The sequence below is a fragment of the Trichechus manatus genome, unplaced genomic scaffold (genome assembly GCF_000243295.1).
Source record: "Trichechus manatus latirostris isolate Lorelei unplaced genomic scaffold, TriManLat1.0 scaffold00025, whole genome shotgun sequence".
In the NCBI taxonomy this organism is placed as follows: Eukaryota; Metazoa; Chordata; class Mammalia; order Sirenia; family Trichechidae; genus Trichechus; species Trichechus manatus.
The window spans coordinates 5,231,459-5,251,024 of record NW_004443961.1 but is presented as its reverse complement, the minus strand read 5'-3'; the positions used below and the strand labels follow the sequence as shown (position 1 = coordinate 5,251,024).

At 46.4% G+C, this 19,566-nt stretch overlaps 1 protein-coding gene across 5 annotated transcripts in view; it reads right to left on the bottom strand.

Moving 5' to 3' along the window:
• Window positions 1–1,650: 1,650 nt before the first annotated feature.
• The window catches only part of PDCD1LG2 (programmed cell death 1 ligand 2), a 65,093-nt gene continuing 47,177 nt past the window's right edge, over window positions 1,651–19,566 (bottom strand). For 2 of the 5 annotated variants that reach the window (XM_023728595.1, XM_023728596.1), the window contains exons 4-7: window positions 16,482–16,751; window positions 7,352–7,486; window positions 4,585–4,634; window positions 3,303–3,423 (exon numbers count right to left, since the gene is read on the bottom strand). In XM_023728595.1, the coding sequence (XP_023584363.1) occupies window positions 3,379–3,423; window positions 4,585–4,634; window positions 7,352–7,486; window positions 16,482–16,751 (500 nt within the window). In that variant the 3' untranslated portion in view covers window positions 3,303–3,378. Of the gene's footprint in view, window positions 2,455–3,302; window positions 3,424–4,584; window positions 4,652–7,351; window positions 7,487–16,481; window positions 16,752–19,566 lie in introns of those variants that run through there. The other 3 variants (XM_023728598.1, XM_023728597.1, XM_023728599.1) reach the window with 3 other exon arrangements.

The following is a 19,566-nucleotide window of genomic DNA, read 5'->3' as shown; positions in this document are numbered from 1 at the left end:
ATGTGTCAGACATGCTAAGTGACTGATAAAGGAAGGCACTAACGACCTTCTTATATCAGTCATTCTTAGATAATGAAACTGGTATTAGAGATGCCAACAGATAGAGTTAGACGTTGTGTGACTCATACATAGTGGAGGGGGAGGTGGAACCCATGCACTCTGATGTCAGAGCCTGCTCTCCACCCATTCCTCGAGTGCCCCCACCCAGGAGTAAGAGTGAAATTAATCCTGGACCAGCAAAAGCCCACACGGTGCATGTCACCTGTAAAGTCCCATTGGGTAGGGAATCAGGGCATGCTATGGGGTCAAATGAATGTGATTCCACTGCCCTGGCTCAGGCCCTGCCAAACTCAACAGGCAGCCTGAACCAAATTACTTAAGCTCTCTGTGCCTCAGTTTCCAGCTGTGAAATGCAGACACTCATACTGCCTTTTTCAGAGGCTTTGGAGAGGATTAATTCCAATATGTATAAAATGCTTAACAACATCGGACATGTCATAAGTGCTTGGTGGGGGTTAGATGCTCTTGATGGTATGCTGTCGTGAGAATCTTTCTCAAGCTGGAACACACTGCCTGCTGTCTCCTTCTCTGACGAAGCCTGGATTTCAGGACACGGGAGCCGGGCAGCCCTCTCCCTGTTTGGTATTCTGGAAAACAGTCCCACTCCAGGAACAAAGGTATTTTGACATGAGCCATTATGCCCAGTGTGTTCCTAACACGGTTAAATACCACTGCCCAAGGATTCAGCGTGCTGATCATCTATCTAGGGGGAGGTGGGGCCCAGGATAGGTGGGCTTGCTTCCTGTGTGGAGGAGGCCTGGTGTCCTGCCCTGCTCCTCGCAGCATTAGGATGTGCTACTCTTCCTGTAGGCACCCTGGATCAAGACGTGGGGCCTGGGAAGCAGCATCTACCCAGACCCTACCCTCTGAAGAGGACATCCTGGTGTATCTCAAAGGCTTCCCAACCTATGGGAACCAAATGGCCTGATGGAATATTCAATTAACTGACCTGCAAGGGACCTGAGGAAACCACCCAGCTGAAGGTTGAACATCTGGGACACTTTGAAGAATAAACAATTGAGCTTCATTCTGCAGAGGCATGCTCTGATTTGTATAGAGACTTGAGAAACTGAGACTTTTACAATTTGTCACCTTCACACCCCTCCTTTCTCATCAGTCCCAAATTCTTCTTTGTCTGCGCACCAGTTAAAGAGATTACTTGAGACCGACTCATTTAAGACTGGGGCCTGGCGGCATAGTGGTTAAGAGCTCAGCTGCTAACCAAAAGGTTGGCAGTTCGAATCCACCAGCCACTCCTTGGAGACCCTATGGGGCAGTTCTACTCTGTCCTAAAGGGTCCCTGTAGGTCGGAATCGACTCGATGGCACCTAACAGCAACACCTAAGACTCTCTTGTCCTTGTCAATGTATGGATTTTGACAATTCATGGTCATCAAATGCCCTGAGCCTCATGGCCCTGGCCTAAAGACCAGATGTATCATCATATCACAGATGTGCAAACTGAGGCACTGAAAGGTTAAGTTTAAAGTCATGTAAAGATGCAGAAAAGGCACCTTAGTTTGGGGCTTTGACCATTGTGGCTACTCATCTGAAATGTTGGCAGGCACACCATTTTTAATAGACATCAATGTTTGCATGCCAAATAGTTTTAATATACATCACTGATTTCTAAGATTAAAAAAGAAACACAGAATTTTCCAAAGGAAAGATGTATTAAAAAACAAAACACTATTCAGCATGATGCCACTCCAGGTTAAAACAAATGCTTTATGATTTAGACCTCAGAGAAAATCCTCGATGCCTTTACTCCACAGTTTGAAGCTGGTCTCTCTGCAAACTTGAACGCTTCCTGTTAATTAGACCGACCTCAGACGCTTTCAGAATTCCGGTGAGCCATAAAGCATGTCACGGAAGGCTTGGGTTTGTGGAAAGCCCGGTCTGTGAGCTCATGGTCTCCACAGACTCTTTCAGCATCTAGACTAAAGAGCAGTAATTCTCTTGGCCATCTGTCCATTTCTGTTAACTGGAAATTTCCATACATCTCTGCTTCTGGAAATCACTTTGGAAACTTAGGCGAAGAGGATTCCCTTTGCTTTTAGTCTGGCAGCAAGAAGGAGCTTCAGAACTCACTGGGGGTCAGAATTCAGTAGGGTATGTTTCTAAAGTGCAACTGTGCTCCCTCGGGCCACATCTCAGAGCCACAGGCTTCAAGGGGAGAGCCCTGAGGAGTGAGGGCGCCGCGTGACCTCCTCCAAGCGCCTGGTGGGTGCCGTCCCGTCTTATTGCCAGTTCCAGAGTAAAGTGCTGGGTCACCCAAAGGCATTGGAAGTGCAAATTCAAGCTCTCCAGGCCAAGGGGTCCTTGTTCAGAGTTCAGAAGCCTCTTGAGGCTGTCCTGTCAGATCACACCAGCTCCTGAGACCACATGCTCAGATCTGTGGAGAGAAAGCCGCAAACAGGAAAAATCAATCTTCTGATTAGAAAATATATGTTGTTGTCGTTAGCTGCTGTCGATCAGCCCCCGACTCATGGCCACCCCATGTACAACAGGATCAGATTTTTGTGATCCACGGGGCTTTCACTGGTTGATTTTTCAAAAGGAAGTAGATCACCAGGCCTTTCTTCCTAGTCCGTCTTAGTTGCAAGCCTCCACTGACAGATGGGTGGTTGCCCTGCCTGGGAATTGAACACAGGTCTCCTGCATGGAGGTAACTATTCTACCACTGATTCTCCATTGCCCCCCTTTCTGGGTCAAGGAAATCTTGTGGGCAATTCAGAGAAGCTCAGCTTGGCTGACCCTCACGCAGGCCTGCCCTGAGCTGCATTGTGCTGTGCAGGGTGTGAGTACACAGTGACAGGAAGCGCCGTTGGGGTGGTGGGGGGAGATGGGAAGGGCGCAGGGACCACTATGATCCCTTTGCGATCATATTTTGTGTTCCTGAGGTGCCATGTCTTATGTATAAGCTGGGCACAGATCCTGGAATCTGAATGAAGGTCTTCCAGAATTGTTTTCACAATAGTTGCCTCTGGAATTTGGAGGCTATCTATTTTCTACAGAATTCTAATAAGAGCAGTTCTAAATATTCCGAGTAGCTGATGCAAAGTTATTTAGAAATGTCTGTGCTTTGCTTAAAGAGCCCTGGTGGTGCAGTGGTTAAAGCGCTTGACTACTAACTAAAAGGCTAGCGGTTCAAACCCACCGGCTGCTCCTTGGGAGAAAGATGTGGCAGTCTGTTTCCATAAAGATTTACAGCCTTGGAAACCGTGTGGAGCAGTTCTACTCTGTCCTACAGAGTCACTATGAGCCGGATTCGACTCGACAGCAACGGGTTTTTGGTTTGGTGTGCTTTGCTTATGATTCATTTTGGTGAACTCCCCAGCTGATGTATCACATGATATGATTTCTAGATTACAAAAGGAAAGTCAGCTGTTCCTAAGAAAGACAAAAATACCCACTTCCCAACATGATCCACCCTGCTGGACCCCAAAACACTGCTGCTCCAGAGTCAGAGCTTTGTCCCCGGCCAGCAACCCCGCTGCTCCTGACCTCACCTCATGGCCTCTCTCCTTCACAAGTTCTAGCTCCAGGCCTGTCAACCTCGTGAAGAGTTCTGTTCCCTCAGCATTGTGCTTAACCCATAGCGTCCCACAGCATACTCCTTAATGTTTGTTTGTTGCCAAACAGCAGCTGTCGATTGCATCACAGTTAAATATCTTCTCTCTGCCCTTAAATCTTAGCCATGTTTCTAACTCTGTGAGTCCAGCTGCCCACTGCAGTATTCCCTGTGAGTGTTCGGGAATAGAAATAGAAACCAAACCAGTTGTCTTTGAGTTGATTCTGACTCATGGCGACTCGGGTGTCAGAGTAGAACTGTGCCCCACAAGGTCTTCTTTTATCTCTTAAACTTAAATTTTTTTAAAAATTGTTTATTTATTTTGTTTTTGAGAATATACACAGCAAAACATACAGCAATTCAGCGGTTTCTACATGTACAATCCAGTGACACTGTTTACATTCTTTGAGTTGTGCAACCATTCTCACTTCCTTTTCTGAGTTGTTCCTCCCCCATTAATATAAACTCACTGCCCCCTAAGGTTCCTATCTAATCTTTTGAGTTTCTGTTGTCAATTTGATCTTATACAGATAGTTCTTAAAAGAACATAATGCTCAATCCATAGGGTTTTCAGTGGCTGATTTTTTTCAGAAGTAGATCCCCAGGTCTTTCTTCCAAGGCACCTCTGGGTGGACTCGAACCTCTGACCTTTTGGTTACCAGCCGAGCACGTTAACTGTACTACCCAGGGACTCTGCTGAGGAATACAGACTGACCAAGACTGGATGATTAGCCTGGGGCTGTACAACTGACACCATCTTTGCTCTCCTAAGCAGGGGCAACGTGAGATGGTGAGGACAAGCCCTGGCTGAAAGGCCACTGAACAGGAAGATCCTGGCACACCTAAACCATTCAGTTGCCCTTTGGGCATTAGTAGAACAGTGGTTATTGCTTAATTCCAGCTGGGAGAGAAAAAGAGGTGAAAAAGAAAAGCAAAGTTATGCCTACTCACAGCTCTGTTCACATCCCTCTTTACTATGGTGGCAGATCTTCCTGTTGTGTCTGAAAAAGAAAAAAACCAGTGAGGGAATAAGGTTATTAAGAAAATGGTTCTGTTTATAGACTGAAAAGTGGCAGAACATGAAGTAAATCCAAATAAATCCACTTATACAAGTCCAAATGTCCACTGCAGCTTGGGACCTCAGGCTGGGTAATGTATAATGAAAACCTGACCCCTACGTAAAAAATGTGAAATAAGAAGCACCCCCTCTTCCCGTTCCTTTGTCTTCCTCTAACCCACAGGGGCCCAGAGGCTGAGAGGCTGCTAATTTGGGTATTCAACCCAGGAAGTGGTTCTAGAACTATCCCTTTCTCTTCTGCTTTAGTCTGGACTGCCACTTCATTCCTACCTGGCCTGGCATAGAGCAGAGGGTCTGATCAATTAGTTCTCCCTAAGGTAAATGACTGATACAAGTCAAAGCAACTCAGGAGCAGAAGCACAAGTTCACTTAAGCTGCTCTCCACCAAGTCTCCTTGGTTTCATCTCTTTCTCAACCCCAGATTTCATATGTCCCCTCCCACTCTGATTCTCTTGCAGGACTTGCTGCCTGTCTCTTGCCAAAGCCTGGGTTCCTGAACCCAGTCTGCTCTTGCAGAATTTACGTATATTTCGAAGAGGCAGAGAAAGAATGGACAATTACCGGTTTTCTAACATAAATGCTCTAAGAAAAGAGGAGTCTCTTTCCTTTTATGCACCAGGGAGAATTAATTTTTTTTTCTTATATTTAATTTTTATTTTCCCTTACATAGAAAAGTCATCTCAGAGAAGTCAGGAGATTCATGCAAGGTCATGGGTTAAAGGGCCACACAGGTCCAAAGCTAGCCTCTGGCCCAGTTTAAAGCCCTGTGCACAGTTCCAGCAGTTCTCAACCTTCTTCCCTGACGCACAAGTTTTGTATGATGGCAGGCACGATGACACACACGTATCCATGCACCTCCCAGGCAAGAAAACAGATTGGAACGTGTGAGTTAGAGGAGGGTTATTTTACAGGCAGCCCTGATTTCACTCTGGTTCATTAAAAACAAAGACACAGAAAAGAATAATTCGCAAATTTCTTCACTTAACTCTCTTACTAGTACCAGTCTCTCCCAGTTGCGACTGGGATCTGAGCCCGGTGCCCCCAGCATGAGCGCTGAGTTCCTGATACCCTGGGATGAAGGGTGAGGGGGGTTAGTCTCCACTTTACCTCCGTGGCATTCTCCCAAAGAGAGCAGGGACAGGGGACTCAGCTGCTCATTTCTGAAGTGACTAGCGGGTCCTTCATCCCCAGGCTTGGAACCTTGGCCTAAACAAACTTTTTCTGAATAGTGGGGGAAGGGGCAGGGAGGTGAAAGAATAAGACTCTATGTGCTGCTTCTGCCGCCACGTTGGAGATCATGGATTTGCAGAAGTGATTCTATTTAAAAGTCAGGGTTTTGTGGGACATGACCCTGCAATTCTTCCTGTTTAGGGTGAAGCTCCCTTTCCTTCCATTTTTATTCATTCTCTCTCTCTCTCTGTTTTCTCTCCCTCTCTCCTTCCTTCTTTCTCTCTCTTCCTTCTACAGTTCTTCAGATTCTGCAGTTGCAGAGTTTTGTGGTCGGCGTCCAAGGCTAGTGCATACATGGGGCGACGGACAAACAGAGCGTGAAGCTACTTCGTCGCAGATGTGAATATAGAAGTTATGACTAAATATAGGCTAACAACCACCTACAAGCCCCGATCTTCAAATACTGACTGCCCCACACGCCGACTGAATTATTCACAGATGCTATTTCCTTTTCTGCAGACAAGCCGTGAGCTGACCTTGGGGGAGCTCCTCAAACCAAAAAAACCAAACCCGGTACTGTCGAATCGACTCTGACTCGTAGCGACTTATAGGACGGAGGAGAACTGCCCACAGAGGTTCCAAGGCTGTAATCTTTGGAAGCAGACTGCCACATCCTTCTCCCATGGAGTGGCTAGTGGGTTCGAACGGCGGACCTTTTGGCTTGCAACCGAGCGCTTAACCACTGCGCCACCAGGGCTCCTGGGTTCTGACAAAGGGACAATTAAGGAAAGCACCAGGTAGGCCTGCAGACATCCCGGGAGTTTTGCAGGTGGGTCCTCCCTGGACAATAGGGCAGACCCGTGAGCAATCAGATCCTCTGGCACAGCTCAAAGGGCAGGTGTGCTCTGTCTCAGCTGGCATAATGGCACAGGAGTGGGGGAGGGAGCTACAAGAGAAAGACCTCAGGGCACCACCAGCCAGGTGCTCCCCTGCCTCCAGAAAACCTCACTAACCTTCCTTTCTTTCCCCAACCAGGTGATGTGGGTTCCTGGGGGCAGGGGAAGGGCTTAATCTGGAACAGCAAGGGACAGATGAGAATCCAAGGAATCCCCAAACAGGTGCCCAGCCTTCTTCCTACCAGCTCGACTCTGGCCTGCACAGCACTGTCTGCATTGCCAAAATAACATTGCTCCCATGAGGCTGATGAAACTTCTTGGCTCAACAAATAAGGCAAATGGCTTCAGCCACAGGAATGAAGCATTCCCTTAGAAACAGCAGAGTCAGGGACTCAGCTGCCTGAAGACTAGAGCCATTTTCTTCTGGGGAAGCCCATCAGGATGAGCCCAAAGCAGATGACAAGCCCCAGATTTAGAGTGAAAGTGGGAAGCCGCAGGCCTGCTGCACCAAGCCAGAGCCTCCCACGCTGCGGGCACTTGGTCAATGTGGTGACCATGTATCAAACTGACTCACCTTCTCTAGAAGACAGCTTTTGACAGAGCCTTTTCCTTAGGATTAGCATTGCAGCCACGAAGATTAAGGTGATGATGCAGGTAGGGATGAAAACGTGGAACAGCATGGTGGCTGGGTCCTCAAGTTTCATCTGATCTGGGTGAAGGAAAAGCACCAGAATCCCATTACGTGGGGGCTTAGAGGTAATCCAACAGGCTCGCCCTGTGAGTGGGTTATAGCCAACAGGGCCACTCCACGTTGCTGGCAAGTCGATTCTTACTCACAGTGACCCTAGAGGACAGAGTAGGACTGCCCCATAGGGTTTCCAAGGAGCACCTGGTGAATTCAAACTGCCGACCTTTTGGTTAGCAGCCTGAGCTCTTAACTACGGTGCCACATGGCCACTAGTAGTAAGCATTTTCTCCATGCCAGGCAGTGTCTTAAGTGCTCTGCATGTATCGGCTCATTTGCTCCTCCAACAGCTCTATTATGACCCCCATTTTACTGTCGAAGAGTGCGGCACACAGGCAGGGAAAATATCCCAGAGTGATACAGTAAGTGACAGCTGAGATTCTGGTTCCAGATTCCATGCTTTTCACCAGTCTGATGTATCATATTAATCACCTGTCCATCCATCCATCCATCATCATCATCATCATCACCATCATCATCTTCCTCTCTCCAGTGGGATAATCCCTCAGCCTGAAAAGCTTCCTTCCACTGACAAGCAATCATAATGCTTGGAATAGATACCATTATTTATTCAATTTCAAGGACTAACAGGACCCTTTCCAAAAAAAAAATAGATTATCCCAGGTAGTGCTAACAGACTAAATCCATACATTCACACTTCAGTGTGAATTAATACAACTAGCCCTTTTCTTTGTGTTGGCTAATCAAGGTCCTGGCACCAAGGAAAAAGACAGACAGGTTTAGTAGGGAACTCTGGGTATCCACAGGTTAGGATAAGGTACCAGACCAACAAGTAGAAGAGCTGGAGGAGGGTTCACAGTAGAGAGATGGGAGGGAGCTCAAGGTCAAAGCCTGGGTAAGTTAGCCTCATGGAGTAAATCATACAGAATAAACATAACAGTCTAGTCCAGGTAAAATCTGGCAACACTGCTCAGAAGGAATTGCTCAGTCTACCAACTTCCCTCCCTCCACCCCATCACAGCGCAGAGAACCAGCGATTGTCTGAGCAATTGAGGCGCTTAGACATTCTTTAGCCTGAGCCCTGGGAGATGCTAAATAAATCTACCTAAGGTCACCACTGCTAAGTAAGTGGCACAGCCAGGAGTGCATACCCAGATCTGTCTCACTCCAAAGCTCAGGCCCCACAGATATTTTTCTCTATCCAAAATGATGTGGCCAGCATTAAGGGAGAAAATTAAAGAGCCCAACTCATCCATACAAGGGATAACCCATGTCTAAATAAATGAATATTGATTACGATAAGTTCCTTCATGTCTAGAGTCTATCAGGTGCTTATTAAGCACTTGCTGCATGTAGCACTGTGACTCAGGAGTCCTGGTCCCTTCAGTGTCCCCACAGTAAGAGAGAGGTTCCTGCTTCAGTCCTTTATGTAAACCCTTGTCCTCTGCAGATTGCCCCTAATCCCTTCCACACAGAAGCTCTCCTCATCCTTGAAGACCTCCTAAAGTTCAACAGTCTGTGTCATGGATTGAATTGTGTCCCCCCAAAATATGTGTCAACTTGGCTAGGCCATGATTCCCAGTATTGTGTGGTGGTTCACCATTTTGTGATCTGACATGAATATTCTATGTGTTATAAATTCTAACCTCTATGATGTTAATGAGGCAGGATTAGAGGCAGTTATGTTAATGAGGCAGGACTCAATCTATAGGACTAGGTTGTATCTTGAGTCAGTTTCTTTTGAGATATAAAAGAGAGAAGTGAGCAGAGAAGAGAGAGACCTCATTACCACCAAGCAAGAAGCGCCGTGAGCAGAGCGCATCCTTTGGATGCGGGGTCCCTGTGCTGAGAAGCTCCTAGACCAGGGAAGACTGATGACAAGGACCTTCCCCCAAAATCAACAGAGAGAGAAAGCCTTCCCCGGGAGCTGACACCCTGAATTCAGACTTCTAGCCTCCTAGACTGTGAGAGAATAAACTTCCATTTGTTAATGTCGTCCACTTGTGGTATTTCTGTTATAGCAGCACTAGATAATTAAGACAGTGAGCATTTGGAGGGCAAAGTCTTCATTTAGATCACCTCTGAATCCGCTACAGAGCCAAGCATCAGCGACATGAAAGGTGTCAGTAAGGGTCTGTTGGGCTGTGTTGATTGTATAGTCCACTCAGCATGACTTTCCCTGTGACTAGCGACCCTGAGGGAGACAGCTGGCTATCCCTCAAATCCATTCTTCCTTTCTTTCCCAGTATTAGGTTGTTAGCTGAGCACATGGTTTCTCCGAGACTACATTCCCTAGCCTCACTGGGAGTTAGATGTGACCGATCATGTAAACTAAGTCCAGGCCCATGGAATGGGTTTTCTGGGTCTTGGCCTTAAACCATTGAACACGTCTTCCACCATTCTCTCTTTTCCTTCCTGAGGGCTGAAACATGGATATAGCAGTGACTCAGCTTTGACAGTTCAACCAGGACAACATCCTGGAGAATGGCAGAGCTACAAGATAGAAGGAACCTGTGTCACTGAAAGACTTTGTGGAATATAGCTACTTACCTGCTCTGAACCACCTTCTGTCTCTGGATGTTACATGAGAAAGAAATATATTTCTGTCTCATTTGAGACCCATGCTTTTGGGTCTGTTTGTCATAGCAGTTTAGCCTGTATCTTAATATGTTTTCTCCAAATTGTTTTATAATAATTATATGCTATTTAACAATGATATGATAATGCAATGGGAAAAATACGTGTCCAATATGCCTAATGCCTACCCACAGTCCCATGTACTCACATTGCCATGGGTCTTTCTGCAAGTGCCATATTATTTTTCCTGTTTCCACCCTTTCTGAGTGCTAAGCACTTTGCAAGAATATCTCATTGAATTCTTGCAGTAAGCTTATGAGGTATCTACCATTATTTGCTCTCATTCTACAAAGAGAGACTGAGTCCAAGGTTGGTTAAGTAATACATCCAACTTCTCAAAGCTAGTAGGTAGCAGAAAGAGGTTTGGAAATTCAGGTCTCTCTGACAGCAGAGCCCATGCTCTTGACCACTGTCACAGATAGCCAGAGTCTTCTCCAGGCCTCCTGGGAAGGCTTCCATTCTCTGTCAGCCCCACAAGGGTCTCTTTATTATCCTTTCCCGGCCCCTAGTCCTGTTATATTTGCTACAGAAAATGCAACCACTGGCTGAGCAGAAGCTCTGCTTCAAAATGAGAATGATCTCACTGCTTCCTTAAAAAAAGTTTATTATGGTAAAATATATACAGTAAAACCTGCGAAAGTTGGAGCCTGTGTAAGGTGGAAAAGTCAAATATTTTCAACTAATAGAGAGTGATAGAGAAGTGGTAAGACTGCACCCTATCAAAGATGGAAAACTAGCGAGACCCAGAAAAACAAGACAGTCCCACTGAGTTCTGGCTCTCTCAGGTTTCACTGTACCACAAACATTTGCCATCTTAACCATTGTTAAGGGTACGATTCAGTGGCATTAAGTACATTCACCATGCTGTACCCAACTTCTAATAAAAAGTTAGGACGTTCAGTCATCCATCGCAGAACCCGTGGAGCACCCCCTCCCCAATCTCATGTCTGGGTTTGTTTCATGCAGTGGCTTCTGCAGAAGCATGTGGTGGGACAGAGCAGTGTGCAGTGAGCAGCAAGCCGTGCACTGTGAGCAGTGTGCAGTGAGCAGTGCGTTGTGCACAGTGCACAGTGTGCAGTGAGCAGTGTGTAGTGAGCAATGTGCAGTAAGCAGTGCACAGCAGGCAGCGTACAATGAGCACCACACTGGGCAGTGTGTAGTGAGCAGTGCTCAGTGGGCAGTGTGCAGTGAGCAGTGCACTATGAGCAGTGTGCAGTGAGCAGCATGCAACAAGCAGTGTGCTGTGAGCAGTGAGCAGTGTGCAGTAAGCAGTGTGCTGTGTGCAGTGTGCAGTAAGCAGTGTGCTGTGTGCAGTGTGCAGTAAGCAGTGTGCTGTCAGCAATGTGTAGTGAGCATTGTGCTGTGAGCATTGTGCAGCAAGCAGTAAGCAGTAAGCCGTGCACATTGCACAGCAAGCAGCATGCAGTGAGCAGTGTGCAGTGAGCGGCGAGCAGTGTGCAGTGAGCGGTGAGCGTTGTGCAGTGAGTGGTGAGCATTGTGCAGTGAGCAGCAAGTAGTGCACTGTGAGCAGTGTGCAGTGAGCAGTGCACTGTGAGCAGTGAGCAATACACTATGTGCAGTGAGCAGTGAGCAGTGTGCTGTGAGCAGTGTGCAGTGAGCAGTGTGCATTATGCACTGAGCAGCAAGCAGTGCACTGTGAACAGTCTGCAGCAAACAGTGAGCAGTGTGCAGTGAGCAGCATGCAGTGTACTGTGAGTACTGTGCAGTGAGTAGTGCCCAGTGCGCAGTGCACACTGTGCAGTAAGCAGTGAGCAGCAAGCAGTTTGCAGCAAGCAGCAGAGAGCAGTGCACAGTGAGCAGAAAGGGAACAGTCATAAGACGACTTTAAAAAGCCTTTCACGAACAGCAGTGAGGAATCCGTGGAAGGATGTGTGACTTCGGTTCTTTTATTGCTGATGTTTGTGCCACACCTGAACGTAAAACAAAAATCCTTATGACAGGACCGATAAGCAACATCATGATAAATAGAGAAAAGATTGAAGTTGTCAAGGATTTCATTTTACTTGGATCCACAATCACCGTCCATGGAAGCAAGAGTCAAGAAATCAAACAATGTATTGCATTAGGCAAATCTGCTGCAAGAGACCTCTTTAAAGGTTGAAAAGCAAAGCTTGAGGACTAAGGTGTGCCTGACCCCAGCCATGACATCTTCAGTTGCCATATGAAAGCTGGACAATGAATAAGGAAGACTGAAGAAGAATTGGTGCCTTTGAATTGTGGCGTTGGCAAAGAATATTGACTATACCATGGACTGCAAGAAGAATGAACAAATCTGTCTTTGTAGAAGTACAGCCAGAGTGCTCCTTGGAAGCGCGGGTGGCGAGACTTCGTCTCATGTACTTTGGACATGTTATCAGGAGGGATCGTGCTTGGTAAAGTAGAGGGTCAGCAAAAAAGAGGAAGACCCTCGGCGAGATGGATTGACACAGTGGCTGCAACAATGGGCTCAAACGTAGCAACGACTGTGAGGATGGCACAGGACCGGGCAGTGTTTTGTTCTGTTGTGCACAGGGTCGCTATGAGTCAGAACAGACTCAATGTTCCCTAACAACAACAACAATTTGTGCCACAAACAAGAACATCATCAGGTTCTCTAGTCTGGTTGTCCATACAGTCTAGTGGCTGGGAGGATGGGACTGGGATTCTCCAAGACTAATCTCCAATCCATTCATCTGACATTTGTTGAGCGCTTCTTATGGGCAGAGCACTCTGCTTTCCCTTTAGTCTGGAAACAAGGAAGACCCATGTGAACAATGAAAATACATGGAAAATAAAACAGCAGTAAAAGAAAAAAGACAAGCACAGTCACAAGGCAATCAAAGAACAGGTGCAGGTTATAGGTTCTAGGAGGCAAGATTAGGGAAGGATTGCTGGTACCCTGGAGTTACCTCCTCTCGGAGAAGACTTGAGCTGCCCTGGAGAGAAGCTGGGCTTGGAGCTGGAGGAGAGGGTGAATGGTAATTTATGTGGAAGGAAATGCATGAGCCAAGAAGGTATGGAGGAGGGGAGGTGACAAGCAAGTTCAGAGAGCACACGGTGGTGAAGAGGAGCTGACTGGAGCCGAGGCTGTCTGTCAGGGAATGTTGTTGTTGTTTGCTGTTGTCCAGTCGGCCCTGACTCATGGTGACCCCATGCACAATGGAACAAAACACTACCTGGTCCTGTGCCATCCCATGATCAGTTGCAAATCAGACCATTGCCCATAGGGTTTTTATTAGCTGACTTTTGGAAGTAGATTGCCAGGCCTTTCTTCCTATTCTATCTTAGTCTGGAAGCTCTGCTGAAACCTGTTCAGCATCACAGCAAAATGCAAGTCTCCACTGGCAGATGGGTGGTGGCTGTGCATGAGGTACATTGACTGGGAATCAAACCTGGATCTCCTGCATGGAAGGCAAGAATTCTACCACTGAATCACCAATGTCCCCTGCCAGGGAACAGTAGGATGAAAGCTAAGAAGGCTGGGTAAAACCACATTGAGAATCTCTTGATGGCACAAAGGTTTCCCCATCTCACTGCTGGGTGCCTTAATGAGTGATCCCTGTGGAGATCCTGAGCTCTCATACAGACCCCACAGGCCACTCCCATGGCTGTTGACACTGCAGTCACCCATTTCTACCAGGGGGAGAGGGCCAACCTACTCCATTCCTAACTTCTCAAAGCATCAAGGCTTCTGCAGAAGTGGTCAGTTTGCCCTTCCTTTTCTCCACTACCTAGAAAAAACCACTGAGGTCATCAATGGTGCAAAGGGTGGACCTGAATGATTTCAAAACTCACCTTGCTGAGGTCCCTGTATCCCTCCAGAGATCCTTATGTAAGTGTCCTCCTAGAAAACCACATTTCATCCGAGAAGAACAAAGTACTGGGCTACACTTAAGTGGGCAGGAAATTCTACATGACAAAGGGAAGTTGAGTCAACAATTCCAGGAACAGTAAGTGCCCTTGGGACTGTTCATATTTAAGCCTCTAACACTCTAGTGTGAATTAGTTATACCTCATTTTTCATAAGTTGATGAATCTGGTGGTCTTAGCAGTGACAAAAAGAGAGATAGAGAAGTTTGAAAGGTCAATTTGCCTAATTCATTATTTTCACCCAAAGTTGGGCCTAAAAATGGTGTCTTTCTAATATCTTTATGTCTGTCAAGATAACCCGCTTGGCAGGACTCCTCTCTGTACTTCCTTACTTCATCATCAGAACTTAGAGAGAAGCTGGGCTAACTTTAATGTTGGAATTGGGCAGCAGATTGGGGTAGACAAGCGGAGGGGTGGTGGAGGGAAACAGCAATATAGCTGACTGCCTCTGAAAACTATTTTAGATTTTGGACTTTTGACCTCTAGAACTGTAAGATAATAAATCTGTGTTGTTTGAAGCTACTAAGTTTACGGTCATTTATTACAGCAGCGACAGGAAACTTATACACTTGGTAATAAAATGACCTGTCTCTGTGGAATGATTACTATACTAGATGTTAATTACTTTTTATAAAATGTCCTTGTCTGGCAAATAGACAGTGGCCAGTTCCCCAGAATTGTTTGACATTTTGCTGGTGTATGTATAAAGCTCAACAGTACAGGATACACTTCAAAAAAAATCCAGCAGAGCCAGCTGAGGATGTGGAGCTTTCTGTAAGAGGACAGCTTTCCTGGAAATACCCTAAACTAGCGAAGTAACTGCAAGGCCAGCAGAGTGACATTCATTCTGCTGACTCCCCAAACCAAAAAAACAAACCCCCTGCCATCAAGTCAATTCTGACACATAGCGACCCTATAGGACAGAACAGAACTGCCTCCTAGGGTTTCCAAGGAATGGCTGGTGGATTCAGACTGGAACCTTTTGGTTAGCAGCAAGACTGTGCCACCAGGGGTCCTGCTAACCCATGATACTGTGCAGTCAGGCTTGTAGTCAGCTCCTGCCTGGAGTAGTTAGTGTTGCCGTGAACATTACCTGTTTGCCTCTGCAGAGCCACACCCTACCCTTCCGCACTCTGCTCCCAGCCCTGAGAAGCTGACCTTTATCGAATCCATCAGTGGGCTCCTTCCTTCCCCTCTGACTTCTGGTTGGGTTCAGCCAATGGGAGGTTGTTATAGAAATGAGGCAAAGATGGCCTCTGTGTATTGGCCCCAAGTTGTTCATTTCTTCATAGCAAGCTGAGACCCCTTAGCCTGCTGATGCCAAACTCAAATTTGTACACATTCCATTATTTTTCAAATAGCCCAAATAAACAAATTTCTAGTCAAGAGTCTACCTATTTCACATACCTTGTGAAACTGTGCCAAACATCTGCTAGCCCCAGTAAGATAAACTTCTTTAGATATAGGGACCCGAAGGCGCTGCTCCACCACCAGTCTATGAGTTTGTGGAACTGTGGAGGCTTGCATGTTGTTATGATGCTGGAAGCTATGCTGCCAGTATTGCAAATACCAGTAGGGTCATCCATGGAGGACAGGTGTCAGTGGAGCTTCCAGACTAAGACAGACTAGGAGGAAAGGTCTGACGATCTACTTCCAAAAATTAGCCAATGAAAACCCTATGGCTCACAGCAGGAAACTGCCCGATATAGAGCTGGAAGATGAGCCCCCTAGGTTGGAAGGCACTCAAAATACACAGTGGCCACAACGATGGACTCAAGCATACCAATGATTGTGAAGATGGCCCAGGACCAGATAATGTTTTGTTCTATTGTACATGAGCTGGAGCCAACTCGACAGCAACTAACAACAATAACAAGGTGCCGAGGTCTTTGGAGCTCTGTTGACCCAGAGACTGCCTACCTTGCAGTGAAAGGACACTGCACAACGACACTAAAGCTCCCTGCCCCTTCTCTGCCTCTGGGTTTTCTTGCCTTCTTCCCATCTGGCGGCTCCCTGTGTTGCTTGCCCTTAGAAGACCTCCTGCTGTGGGGGACCACCCCCTGCATGGGGCTGCCAATGCGTAGGCCTCAACGCTGCTGTCTCACGGTCGTATCTTTTTTCTTGATTGGTTCCAAATTCCCTAAAACTCACCTCAGAGGCACCAGCAGGAGATTGGAGGGGGAGAGGAGAATGAGGTCGGGGTATTCACGCACCCAGCTTCCACTCTGTGGAGTTGCTGCAGGTGCAGCCTCCCCCTCCTGCAGACCGCGGCTGCCTCTAGCTGCCTCTCCAGGTCCCAGTGACCACTCACTCCAACACTGGGAATTGCTCCCCCACTGTTGAAGCCCAGGATCTTGCGCTAGCCTTTGTTGGTTTCTTTAACCCCTGCTCATACCTCCATTACACTCTCCTCCAGTTGCTCATTTTGAGTGTGCATCGTGTTTCCTGCCTGGACCCTGGCAGATGGAGCCAGGAAGCTGGCAGCTATTACCTTGAAGGTCAATGATGGCTGACGTACGTTCCTTTACGTTCTCATTCCAGAACACACAGCTGAAATTTTGGCCAGGGTGTGGCTTTAAGCGAAGAACACTGGTGACCTGGTAGAGGTTCTCGGGGGTCTTGGTGTGGCTGGTGTTGGCAGGAACACTGACATCTGGCCAGGAAACTTCTGCTAGGGGATACCCTTCAGCCTGACAGGTGAGCTCCACCTCACCTGTTCCTGGGACCCTAAGGACATGAGTGTTTATTTTCTTGTAGGAACCTGGACAAGAGAAGAAGAAAAAAAACAAGTTTTTTTGATTCTTGTAAAACTTTGTATTTAGTGCCATGTGAAATGAATAAAATGACTATTGTCAATATTAAGCAATAATGGTTTTCATGTATCAAACACTTTCTGTGTGCCAGATACCATGCTATGTTATATACACTGAACTCTTTAATTCTTATAACACAACAAAGAAAGCATTGTTGCTAGTCCCATTTGTTGTTGGCAATAACTGGATCTAGAGAGGTTGAGCATTTTGCCTACAGTCACATGGCTCATAAGTGGTGGAGCCAACATTTGAGCATTGGAAGTCTGATTCCAAACCTCAGCAGTGCTCTAAGCAACATGTGGCTTCCTGTAGTACTGGAAATTCTCTCACCACTGTGGGTTGGAGAGGGGAAAGAGGGTGGATACATAAAATCACTAGATAATCCCCAAATCTCACTTAGTTGGTACTTTTTCAAACATCTTCAGGAGAAAACTGACTTTCTGTTTCCCCCTTTCCACTGTTCTCTTTGATGTCAAGAGGAGAAAAAATAAAGACCTAGATAAGAAGTCTATCTGTGCTCAGGGGTTGGGTGTAATTATTGTGTATTTCTTCTGCCTGACACAGACACATGCATATGCACACATGTACACAGTTCATGCACACACATGCATGTCTGCACACACACGTCTGTGTGGTGTATACTGAGTGAACTAATCGCTATGGCTCCGTGCCCTCTAGAAAACTGAGCTCTGAGCTCTAGATGGACGCAGATGGTATTGAGAGCAATGGAAAGACACAAGGACAGACAGACTGTCCAATTATCTGAGCTAATAGCTAAAAATAACTTAAGCTTTAAGACGATATGCAGATACCAGAGAGTGTGGAAAGTAACCTGTTGGTTTTTGGTGAGAGGAAGACGGAATGAACACTGGCTTTCATTACGTAGGTAATGTTTCTTTAAGAAACAGAATTTCAATAAAAATCTTTGAGGGAAAAAAATATATGACACAGGTGTAATGAAACTATTTTTTTCTTAAGTCATTGGGAGGAGTATAAGTGGATATATATGTTTTGAAAAACAACTTTGCATTAAAATAATGACACAGCCATGTGGAAAACCTCAGATATGTATGATTTACTAAGTGCTTTCTATGTGCTGAGCTTTGAGCTTTCACATACTATGGATGAGGAAGAGACAGTCTGCCCACCTCCCTTGTTGTGTGTTGCTATGTTAAAAACAAACAAAAAAACCCATACCTGTTGCCATCATGTTGATTTCAACTCATAGCAACCCTATAGGACAGATTAGAACTGCCCCATAATGTTTCCAAGGAGTGGCTGGTGGATTTGAACTGCTGACCTTTTGGTTAGCAGCCAAGCTCTTGAACAACTGCACTACCAGGACTCCCTATGCTAGGAGTTGCTAATTAGATTGGCTATATAGCAAAGACACTCACTAGGTCACAGTTCATTAGGCAGCAGGGTACCTCGATGTATAATCTACGGACCCTGCAGCCTCTTTTGAAGTTCTGGTCTCCATGGGGTAAGCATCCCTAGCTGGGCCTGCCCTCCTGCCTTACAGGCTCTGGTGTCTACCTTTGTTGTTGTTGTGAGCTGCCATCAAATCAGCCCTTGACTCATGGTGACCCCATGCACAACAGAAGGAAATGCGGCCTGGTCCTGTGCCATCTCCATGATCAGTTGCAGCTCAGACTGTTGCGATCCATAGGGTTTGCACTGGGTGATTTTCAGAAGTAGATCACAGGCCTTTCTTCCTATTCCATCTTAGTTTGGAAGCTCTGCTGAAACCTGTTCAGCATCACAAGCTTCTGCTGACAGACAGTGTTGGCTGTGCATGAGGTTCATTGGCTGGAAGTTGAACCCATGTCTTCTGTATGGAAGGTGAGAATTCTGGTACTGAACCACCATTTCCTCGATATCTTCCTAGCTCACAGTATTCCAGCTTCTGCCAGGGACTAGGTGGGTCAGGCAGATTTTCTTATCCATGAGGTTGGGTGGATGAGTGAGTGTTATGGATTGAATTGTGTCCCCCAAAAATGTATGTCAGCTTGGCTAGTCCCTGATTCCCAGTACTGTGTGATTGTCTACCATTTTGTCATCTGATGTGATTTTCCTTTGTGTTGTAAATCCTATGTCTATGATGTCGATGAAGCAGGATTATAGGCAGCTATGTTAATGAGGCAGGACTCAACTACAAGATTAGGTTGTGTCTTAAGTGAATCTCTTTTGAGATATAAAAGACAGAGCCAGCAGAGAGACATGGGGAGCTCATACCACCAAGAAATAAGAGCCAGGAGAATAGCGCATCCTTTGGACCTGGTGTCTCAGTGCTGAGCAGCTCCTCAACTAGGGAAGATTGATGACAAGCACCTTCCCCCAAAACCAACAGAGAGAGAAAGCTTTTCCCTGGAGCTGGCACCCTGAATTCAGACTTCTAGCCTCCTAGACTGTGAGAGAACAAACTTCTGTTTGTTAAAGCCGTCCATTTGTGGTATTTCTGTTATAGCAGCACTAGATGACTTAGACAGTGAGCTTGGGGTCTGATCTGCAAACCTGGACTCTTAGATTGACAACAAGGGAGCAAGAAGCAAGATGCCCCCTGTTCTAAGTCATGTTCTCTAGAAGAGATTACCAGAGAAGCCCCAAAGTCGGGGGGAGAGGAAAGGGAGGAAGCATGTGTTCACCCTAATATTAATAAAAAATGAGGCCCATTTCCCATATGGCTATTGATTCTTGTGTATTTAGATCATTTAGTCAAGAACTTGGAGAGGAGTAGGGATAAGTAGCTCTAAACTTGACTCC